Raw genomic sequence first — 11,148 nt, 5'->3', positions numbered from 1 at the left:
AGCAGGAAAAACTGTATGCGCTGAGTGAGTAGCTTTCTTTTTAAATGGAATTTTAGGACTGTTAATATTTGCTTTATACATTTAGGTGCTCCTATGTTGGGTGCACCTAATATAATATTTATAATATAATATTTACAAATATTATATCCTCCTGTTGGACTCACCCCTTTATCATTATATAATGCCTTTGTCTCTTGTTACAGCCTTAGTTTTATTTTTTATTTATTTATTTAAATTTATTTATTTATTTTTGGCTGCATTGGGTCTTTGTTGCTGCACATGGGCTTTCTCTAGTTGCTGCAAGTGGGGGCTGCTCTTACTTGCGGTGCATGGGCTTCTCATTGTGGTGGCTTCTCTTGTTGCAGAGCATAGTCTCTAGGTGCCCGGGCTGCAGTAGTTGTGGCTCATCGGCTCTAGAGCGCAGGCTCAGTAGTTGTGGCACATGGGCTTAGTTGCTCCACGGCATGTGGGATCTTCCCAGACCAGGGCTTGAACCCGTGTCCGCTGCACTGGCAGATGGATTCTTAACCACTGCACCACCAAGGAGGTCCTTACAGTCTTAGTTTTAAAGTTTATTTTGTTTTACATAAGTGTAGCTACCACAACTTTCCTTTGGTTTCCACTTGCATGGCATATCTTTTTCCATCCCTTCACTTTCAGTCTGTGTGTCCTTATATCTGAAGTGAGTCTCCTGTAGGCAGCATGTAGCTGCAAGTTGTTTTTTTATCCATTCAGCCACTCTGTCTTTTAATTGGAGAATTCGTCTATTTACATTTTATTATTCATAGGTGTGTACTTACTGCCATTTTGTTAATTGTTCTCTGGCTCTTTTGTAGTTTGTCTCTGTTCCTTTCTTCTCTTGCTCACTTTCTAGTTTTAAAATGAAATTTTAAAATAACTGTTTCTTACCATACTCTTTAAAAGTTTAAACTTTTTCATTTCTGTAAGTAAATTTAGACTCTTAGCTTTATTTCATTTCTTCTACTTACTTTGGGCTTCATCTGCTCTTTTTCTAGTTTTCTAAAGGAGGAAAGGTGAGATCATTGATTTCAGACCTTTTTCTTACGCAAACATTTAGTGCTGTAAATTTCCCTTCAGTCATGAATATGTATCATGATTCACTAATGCTATGTTCATTTTTTGTGCATTTCATTTCAGGTCTTTTCTAATGCTCTATCTTAAGATTCATTAATCTTTGCTTCTTCATTATCTAATCTGTCCTTAATCCTATTCAGTGCATTTTTTCATCTCAGATATGATAGTTTTCTTTGCTAGAAGTTCATTTATGTGTGTGTTTGTTTTCCATGTGTCTACTTAACTTTCCTCCAGCTTTTTGAGCATACAGAATACAGTTTAAAAACTGTTTAAATGTTTTTCTATTACTTTCATTTGTGTTACTTCCTGATCTGTTTCAATTAAATGACTTTTCCCTTCGTTATAGGTCAGTATTTTCCTGCTGCTTTGCATACAGCTCTGATGGGATGTTTGGCTGTTTTTTAATTTCATCACTGACTTTTGGCAGCTTAATTATGATGTGACTTCACATAATTATTCTCATGTTTCTTATGCTTGAATTTATTGGGCTTCTCAAATCATGGGTTTATTAGTTTTCATCAGATTTGGAAAAATTGCAGCCATTTTTTATGTCAAATAGTCCCCCTTCTAGTACTCTGAGGACTTCAGTTAAACTTATATCAGGTGACTTTAAGTTGTCTCAGAGCCTAGTGATACTCTTATTTATTATTGTTTTTTGGTGTTTATTCTGTGTTTCATTTTGGACAGCTCCTCTTAAATGGCTTTAAGTTTATTCATCTTTTTTTCCTGCAATGTCAAATATGCTATTAATCCTACCCAGTTTATTTCATCTTAGATTTAGATTTTTTTATCGCTGAAAGTTTGGTTTGGGTCTTTTAATATTTTCCATATTTCTTCCAAACATGCTGGGGTTTTTTTGTTTGCTTTTTTACATCTCTTTTTTTAACATCTTTATTGAGGTATAATTGCTTTAAAATGGTGTGTTAGTTTCTGCTTTATAACAAAGTAAACCACTTATACATATACATATGTTCCCATATCTCTTCCCTCTTGCGTCTCCCTCCCTCCCACCCTCCCTATCCCACCCCTCTAGGTGGTCACAAAGCACTGAGCTGATCTCCCTGTGCTATGCGGCTGCTTCCCACTAGCTATCTATTTTACGTTTGGTAGTGTATATATGTTCATGCCACTCTCTCACTTTGTCACAGCTTACCCTTCCCCCTCCCCATATCCTCAAGTCCATTCTCTAGTAGGTCTGTGTCTTTATTCCTGTCTTACCCCTAGGTTCTTCATGACATTTTTTTTTTCTTAGATTCCATATATATGTGTTAGCATACGGTATTTGTCTTTCTCTTTCTGACTTACTTCACTCTGTATGACAGACTCTAGGTCCATCCACCTCATTACAAATAGCTCAATTTCGTTTCTTTTTATGGCTGAGTAATATTCCATTGTATATATGTGCCACATCTTCTTTATCCATTCATCCGATGATGGGCACTTAGGTTGTTTCCATCTCCGGGCTATTGTAAATAGAGCTGCAATGAACATTTTGGTACATGACTCTTTTTGAATTATGGTTTTCTCAGGGTATATGCCCAGTAGTGGGATTGCTGGGTCATATGGTAGTTCTATTTGTAGTTTTTTAAGGAACCTCCATACTGTTCTCCATAGTGGCTGTACCAATTCACATTCCCACCAGCAGTGCAAGAGTGTTCCCTTTTCTCCACACCCTCTCCAGCATTTATTGTTTCTAGATTTTTTGATGATGGCCATTCTGACTGGTGTGAGATGATATCTCATTGTAGTTTTGATTTGCATTTCTCTAATGATTAATGATGTTGAGCATTCTTTCATGTGTTTGTTGGCAGTCTGTATATCTTCTTTGGAGAAATGTCTATTTAGGTCTTCTGCCCATTTTTGGAATGGGTTGTTTGTTTTTTTGTTATTGAGCTGCATGAGCTGCTTGTAAATTTTGGAAATTAATCCTTTGTCAGTTGCTTCCTTTGCAAATATTTTCTCCCATTCTAAGGGTTCTCTTTTGGTCTTGTTTATGGTTTCCTTTGCTGTGCAAGAGCTTTGAAGTTTCATTAGGTCCCATTTGTTTCTGTTTTTACTTCCATTTCTGCAGGAGGTGGGTCAAAAAGGATCTTGCTGTGATTTATGTCTTAGAGTATTCTGCCTATGTTTTCCTCTAAGAGTTTGATAGTTTCTGGCCTTACATTTAGGTCTTTAATCCATTTTGAGCTTATTTTTGTGTGTGGTTGGTGTTAGGGAGTGATCTAATCTCATACTTTTACATGTACCTGTCCAGTTTTCCCAGCACCACTTATTGAAGAGGCTGTCCTTTCTCCACTGTACATTCCTGCCACCTTTATCAAAGATAAGGTGACCATATGTGCGTGGGTTTATCTCTGGGCTTTCTATCCTGTTCCATTGATCTATCTTTCTGTTTTTGTGCCAGTACCATACTGTCTTGATTACTGTAGCTTTGTAGTATAGTCTGAAGTCAGGGAGCCTGATTCCTCCAGCTCCATTTTTTGTTCTCAAGATTGCTTTGGCTATTCGGGGTCTTTTGTGTTTCCATACAAATTGTGAAATTTTTTGTTCTAGTTCTGTGAAAAATGCCAGTGGTAGTTTGATAGGGATTGCATTGAATCTATAGATTGCTTTGGGTAGTAGAGTCATTTTCACAATGTTGATTCTTCCAATCCAAGAACATGGTATATCTCTCCATCTGTTTGTATCATCTTTAATTTCTTTCATCAGTGTCTTATAATTTTCTGCATACAGGTCTTTTGTCTCCTTAGGTAGGTTTATTCCTAGATATTTTATTCTTTTTGTTGCAATGGTAAATGGGAGTGTTTTCTTGATTTCACTTTCAGATTTTTCATCATTAGTGTATAGGAATGCCAGAGATTTCTGTGCATTAATTTTGTATCCTGCTACTTTACCAAATTCATTGATTAGCTCTAGTAGTTTTCTGGTAGCATCTTTAGGATTCTCTATGTATAGTATCATGTCATCTGCAAACAGTGACAGCTTTACTTCTTCTTTTCCGATTTGGATTCCTTTTATTTCCTTTTCTTCTCTGATTGCTGTGGCTAAAACTTCCAAAACTATGTTGAATAAGAGTGGTGAGAGTGGGCAACCTTGTCTTGTTCCTGACCTTAGTGGAAATGCTTTCAGTTTTTCGCCATTGAGGATGATGTTGGCTGTGGGCTTGTCATATACGGCCTTTATTATATTGAGGAAAGTTCCCTCTATGCCTACTTCCTGCAGGGTTTTTATCATAAATGGGTGTTGAATTTTCTCGAAAGCTTTGTCTGCATCTATTGAGATGATCATATGGTTTTTCTCCTTCAATTTGTTAATATGGTTAATCACATTGATAGATTTGCGTATATTGAAGAATCCTTGCATTCCTGGAATAAACCCCACTTGATCATGGTGTATGATCCTTTTAATGTGCTGTTGGATTCTGTTTGCTAGTATTTTGTTGAGGATTTTTGCATCTATGTTCATCAGTGATATTGGCCTGTAGTTTTCTTTCTTTGTGACATCCTTGTCTGGTTTTGGTATCAAGGTGATGGTGGCCTCGTAGAATGAGTTTGGGAGTGTTCCTCCCTCTGCTATATTTTGGAAGAGTTTGAGAAGGATAGGTGTTAGCTCTTCTCTAAATGTTTGATAGAATTTGCCTGTGAAACCACCTGGTCCTGGGCTTTTGTTTGTTGGAAGATTTTTAATCACAGTTTCAATTTCAGTGCTTGTGATTGATCTGTTCATATTTTCTATTTCTTCCTGATTCAGTCTTGGCAGGTTGTGCATTTCTAAGTATTTGTCCATTTTTTCCAGGTTGTCCATTTTATTGGCATAGAGGTGCTTGTAGTAATCTCTCATGATCTTTTGTATTTCTGTGGTGTCAGTTGTTACTTCTCCTTTTTCATTTCTAATTCTATTGATTTGAGTCTTCTCCCTTTTTTTTTGATGAGTCTGGCTAATGGTTTATCAATTTTGTTTATCTTCTCAAAGGACCAGCTTTTAGTTTTATTGATCTTTGCTATTGTTTCCTTCATTTCTTTTTCATTTATTTCTGATCTGATCTTTATGATTTCTTTCCTTCTGCTAACTTTGGGGTTTTTTTGTTCTTCTTTCTCTAATTGCTTTAGGTGCAAGGTTAGGTTGTTTATTCGAGATGTTTCCTGTGTCTTAAGGTAGGATTGTATTGCTGTAAACTTCCCTCTTAGAACTGCTTTTGCTGCATCCCATAGGTTTTGGGTCGTCGTGTCTCCATTGTCATTTGATTCTCGGTATTTTTTGATTTCTTCAGTGAACACTTCGTTATTAAGTAGTATATTGTTTAGCCTCCATGTGTTTGTATTTTTTACAGATCTTTTCCTGTAATTGCTATCTAGTCTCATAGCGTTGTGGTCGGAAAAGATAGTTGATACAGTTTCAATTTTCTTAAATTTACCAAGGCTTGATTTGTGACCCAAGATATGATCTATCCTGGAGAATGTTCCATGAGCACTTGAGTAAAACGTGTATTCTGTTGTTTTTGGATGGAATGTCCTATAAATATCAGTTAAGTCCATCTTGTTTAATGTATCATTTAAAGCTTGTGTTTCCTTATTTATTTTCATTTTGGATGATCTGTCCATTGGTGACAGTGGCGTGTTAAGCCCCCTACTTTGAATGCGGTACTGTCGATTTCCCCTTTTATGGCTGCTAGTTTTTGCCTTATGTATTGAGGTGCTCCTGTGTTGGATGCATAAATATTTACAATTGTTTTATCTTCTTCTTGGATCAATCCCTTGATCATTATGTAGTGTCCTTCATTGTCTCTTGTAGTAATCTTTATTTTAAAGTCTATTTTGTCTGATACGAGAATTGCTACTCCAGCTTTCTTTTGGTTTCCATTTGCATGGAATATCTTTTTCCATCCTCTTACTTTCAATCTGTATGTGTCTCTAGGTCTGAAGTGGGTCTCTTGTAGACAGCATATATATGGGTCTTATTTTTGTATCCATTCAGGCAATCTGTTTCTTTTGGTGGGAGCATTTAGTCCATTTACACTTAACGTAATCATCGATACGTATGTTCCTATTCCCATTTCCTTAATTGTTTTGGGTTCATTATTGTAGGTCTTTTCCGTCTCTTGTGTTTCTTGCCTAGAGAAGTTCCTTTAGCAGTTGTTGTAAACCTGGTTTGGTGGTGCTGAACTCTCTCAGGTTTTGCTTGTCTGTAAAGGTTTTAATTTCTCCATCAAATCTGAATGAGATCCTTGCTGGGTAGAGTAATCTTGGTTGCAGGTTTTTCTCCTTCATCACTTTCAATATGTCCTGCCAGTCCCTTCTGGCTTGCAGAGTTTCTGCTGGAAGATCAGCTGTTAACCTTATGGGGATTCCCTTGTGTGTTATTTGTTGTTTTTCCCTTGCTGCTTTTAATATGTTTTCTTTGTATTTAATTTTTGACGGTTTGATTAATATGTGTCTTGGCGTATTTCTCCTTGGATTTATCCTGTATGGGACTCTCTGTGCTTCCTGGACTTGATTAACTATTTCCTTTCCCATATTAGGGAAGTTTTCAACTATAATCTCTTCAAATATTTTCTCAGTCCCTTTCTTTTTCTCTTCTTCTTCTGGAACCCCTATTATTCGAATGTTGGTGTGTTTAATGTTGTCCCAGAGGTCTCTGAGTCTGTCCTCAGTTCTTTTCATTCTTTTTTCTTTATTCTGCTCTGCAGTAGTTATTTCCACTATTTTATCTTCCAGGTCACTTATCCATTCTTCTGTCTAAGTTATTCTGCTATTGATCCCTTCTAAAGTATTTTTAATTTCATTTATTGTGTTGTTTATCTGTAGTTCTTCTAGGTCCTTGTTAAATGTTTCTTGCATTTTGTCTATTCTATTTCCAAGATTTTGGATCATCTTTACTATCATTATTCTGAATTCTTTTTCAGGTTAACTGCCTATTTCCTCTTCATTTGTTTGGTCTGGTGGGTTTTTATCTTGCTCTTTCATCTGCTGTGTGTTTTTCTGTCTTCTTATTTTGCTTATCTTACTGTGTTTGGGGTTTCCTTTTTGCAGGCTGCAAGTTCGTAGTTCCTGTTGTGTTTGGTGTCTGTCCCCAGTGGCTAAGGTTGGTTCAGTGGGTTGTGCAGGCTTCCTGTTGGAGGGGACTAGTGCCTGTGTTCTGGTGGATGAGGCTGGATCTTGTCTTTCTGGTGGGCAGGTCCACGTCTGGTGGTGTGTTTTGGGGTGTCTGTGGACTTCTTATGATTTTAGGCAGCCTCTCTGCTAATGGGTGGGATTGTATTCCTGTCTTGCTAGTTGTTTGGCATAGGATGTCCAGCACTGTAGCTTGCTGGTTGTTGAGTGAAGCTGGGTGCTGGTGTTGAGATGGTGATCTCTGGGAGCTTTTCGCCGTTTGATATTATGTGGAGCTGGGAGGTCTGTTGTTGACCAGTGTCCTGAAGTTGGCTCTCCCACCTCAGAGGCACAGCACTGACTCCTGGCTGCAGCACCAGGAGCCTTTCATCCACACGGCTCAGAATAAAAGGGAGAAAAAGTAGAAAGAAAGAATTAGTAGAAAGAAAGAGAGAAAGGGGGGGGGGCAGAGAGAGAGAGAGAGAGAGAGGGAAGGAAGGAAGGAAGGAGACAGAAAGACAGAAAGAAAGAGGGAAAGAAAGAAAGGAGGGAGGGAGGCAGGAAGGAAGGAAGGAAAAAAGAAAGAAGATAGAGTAAAATAAAATAAAGTAAGATAAAATGTAATAAAGTTGTTAAAATAAAAAATATTAAGAAAAAAATTTTAAAAATAAGGACAGATAGAACCCTAGGACGAATGGTGGAAGCAAAGCTATACAGACCAAATCTCACACAGAAGCATACACATACACACTCACAAAAAGAGGAAAAGGGGAAAAAAATCATAAATCTGGCTCTCAAACTCCATCTCCTCAATTTGGGGTGATTCGTTGTCTTCATGTATTCCACAGATGCAGGGTACATCAAGTTGAATGTGGAGCTTTAATCCGCTGCTTCTGAGGCTGCTGGGAGAGATTTCCCTTCTTTGTTCTCACAGCTCCCAGGGGCTCAGCTTTGGATTTCGCCCCGCCTCTGCATGTAGGTCGCCTGTCTGTTCTTTGCTCAGATAGGATGGAGTTAAAAGGAGCAGCTGCTTCAGGGACTGTGGCTCACTCAGGCACGGAGGGGGGGGCAGGCCTGCGTCGTGATGTTGCACCAGCCTGAGGCGCACCGTGCATTCTCCTGGGGAAGTTGTCCCTGGATCCCGAGCCATGGCTCATGGGCCCATCCTCTCCGTGGCATGTGGGATATTCCCAGAACGGGACACGAACTGGCGTCCCCTCCATCAGCAGGCAGACTCTCAACCACTGCGCCACCAGCGAAGCCCTGGAATCCTCGCTTTTAGTCGCGGCTTACGCCCCTCTCTGGAGATACTTTAAGCAGCGCTCTTAATCCCCTCTCCTCGTGCACCAGGAAATAGGGAAGAAAAAGTCTCTTGCCTCTTGGGCCGGTCCATACTTTTTCTCGGCCTCCCTTCCGGCTAGCTGTGCTGCACTAACTTCCTGCAGGCTGTGTTCACGCCACCAACCCCAGTCCTCTCCCTGCGCTCTGACCAAAGCCCGAGCCTCAGCTCCCAGCACCGCCCTCACCGGCGGTTGAGCAGACAAGCCTCTCGGGCTGGTGAGTGCCAGTTGGCCCTGATCCTCTGTGCGGGAATCTCTCCCCGCTTTGCCCTCTGCACCCCTGTTGCTGTGCTCTCCTCTGTGGCTCCGAAGCTTTCCCCCTCCGCCACCCGCAGTCTCTGCCCGTGAAGGGGCTTCGTAGTGTGTGGAAACCTTTCCTTCTTCACAGCTCGCTCTCACTGGTGCAGGTCCCTGTCCCTATCCTTTTGTCTCTGTTTTTCCTTTTTTCTTTTGCCCTATGCAGGTATGTGGGGAGTTTCTTGCCTTTTGGGAGGTCTGAGGTTTTCTGCCAGCGTTCAGTAGGTGTTCTGTAGGAGTTGTTCCACGTGTAGATGTATTTCTGGTGTACCTGTGGGGAGGAAGGTGATCTCCACGTCTTACTCTTCTGCCATCTTGCCCTCGTCCCCCCTCCCCCCAAACATGCTGTTTTATCTTTTTTCAATGTTCTTCAATATATAGAATATAGTTAGACTATAGTAACTTTCAATATCCTTGTTTACTCTTTTATGTTTTCTCTCATTTTTTGATGCCTTTTTATTTATTTACTTTTACTCATTATTACAGGTTCTGTTTGCCTCGTTCTTTGCTTACCTGTTTATTTTTTAATGCCTGCCAGGACATTGTGAATTTTACCTCCTTGGGTGATGAATATTTTTGCATTTCTATTAACATCTCTTTTTTTTTTAACATCTTTATTGGAGTATAATTGCTTTACAATGGTTTGTTAGTTTCTGCTTTATAAAAAAGGGAATCACCGGGCTTCCCTGGCGGCGCAGTGCTTGAGAGTCCGCCTGCCGATGCAGGAGACGCGGGTTCGTGCCCCGTTTCGGGAGGATCCCACATGCCGCGGAGCGGCTGGGCCCGTGAGCCATGGCCACTGAGCCTGCGCGTCCGGAGCCTGTGCTCCGCAAATGGGAGAGGCCACAACAGTGAGAGGCCCGCATAACGCAAGAAAAAAAAAAAAAAGTGAATCACCTATACATATATCCCCATATCTCTTCCCTCTTGCATCTCCCTCCCATCCTCCCTATCCTACCTCTCTAGGTGGTCACAAAACACCGAGCTGATCTCCCTGTACTATGTGGCTGCTTCCCACTAGCTATGTGTTTTACATTTCCTAGTGTATATATGTCCATGCCACTCTCTCACTTTGTCCCAGCTTACCCTTGCCCCTCCCCATGTCCTCAGGTCCATTCTCTGCATCTGCATCTTTATTCCTGTCCTGTCCCTAGGTTCTTTAGAATCATTTTTGGTTTTTTGTAGATTTCATATATATGTGTTAGCATACGGTGTTTGTTTTTCTCTTTCTGACTTAACTTTACTCTGTATGACAGACTCGAGGTCCATCCACCTCATTACAAATAATTCAATATAGTTTCTTTTTATGGCTGAGTAATATTCCATTGTATATATATATATGCCACATCTTCTTTATCCATTCATCTGTCGATGGACACTTAGCTTGCTTGCATGTCCTGGCTTTGGTAAATGCAGCTGCAGTGAACATTGTGGTACATGAGTCTTTTTGAATTATGGTTTTCTCAGGGTATATGCCCAGTAGTGGGATTGCTGGGTCGTATGGTAGTTCTATTTTTACTTTTGTAAGGAACCTCCATACTCTTCTCCATAGTGGCTATATCAGTTTACATTCCCACCAACAGTGCAAGAGGGTTCCCTTTTCTCCACACCCTCTCCAGCATTTATTGTTTGTAGATTTTTGGATGATGGCCATTCTGCCTGGGGTGAGGTGATACCTCATTGTAGTTTTGATTTGCATTTCTCTAATGATTAGTGACATTGAGCATCCTTTCAGGTGTTTGTTGGCAATCTGTATATCTTTGGAGAAATGTCTATTTAGGTCTTCTGCCCATTTTTGGATTGGGTTGTTTTTTTGATACTGAGCTGCATGAGCTGCTTGTAAATTTTGGAGATGAATCCTTTGGCAGTTGCTTCGTTTGCAAATATTTTCTACCATTCTGAAGGTTGTCTTTTCATCTTGTTTATGGTTTTCTTTGCTGTGCAAAAGATTTGAAGTTTCATTAGGTCCTATTTTTTGTTGTTTTAATTTCCATTTCTGTAGGAGGTGGGTCAAAAAGGATCTTGCTGTCATTTATGTCATATAGTGTTCTGCCTATGTTTGCCTCTAAGAGTTGTATAGTGTGTGACCTTACATTTAGGCCTTTAATCCATTTTGAGTTTATTGTTATATATGGTGTTAGGGAGTGTTCTACTTTCATTCTTTTACATGTAGCTATCCAGTTTTCCCAGCACCACTTACTTTTCTCCATTGTATATTCTTGCCTCCTTTAGCAAAAATAAGGTGACCATATGTGCGTGGGTTTATCTCTGGGCTTTCTGTCTTGTTCCATAGATGTTTATTTCTGTTTTTGTGTCAGTACCATACT

At 39.8% G+C, this 11,148-nt stretch overlaps 1 protein-coding gene across 1 annotated transcript in view; it reads left to right on the top strand.

Annotated features, from left to right (window-relative positions):
• Window positions 1–11,148, top strand: part of MTREX (Mtr4 exosome RNA helicase) — a 147,409-nt gene that overhangs the window by 13,195 nt on the left and 123,066 nt on the right. The window contains exon 6 of the mRNA XM_007469275.1: window positions 1–24. Coding sequence (XP_007469337.1) covers window positions 1–24 — 24 coding nt within the window. The remainder of the gene's footprint in view (window positions 25–11,148) is intronic.

The sequence above is a fragment of the Lipotes vexillifer genome, unplaced genomic scaffold, assembly GCF_000442215.2.
Source record: "Lipotes vexillifer unplaced genomic scaffold, Lipotes_vexillifer_v1.1 scaffold810, whole genome shotgun sequence".
NCBI lineage: Eukaryota > Metazoa > Chordata > Mammalia > Artiodactyla > Lipotidae > Lipotes > Lipotes vexillifer.
This window is presented reverse-complemented; position numbering and strand designations above follow the sequence as displayed.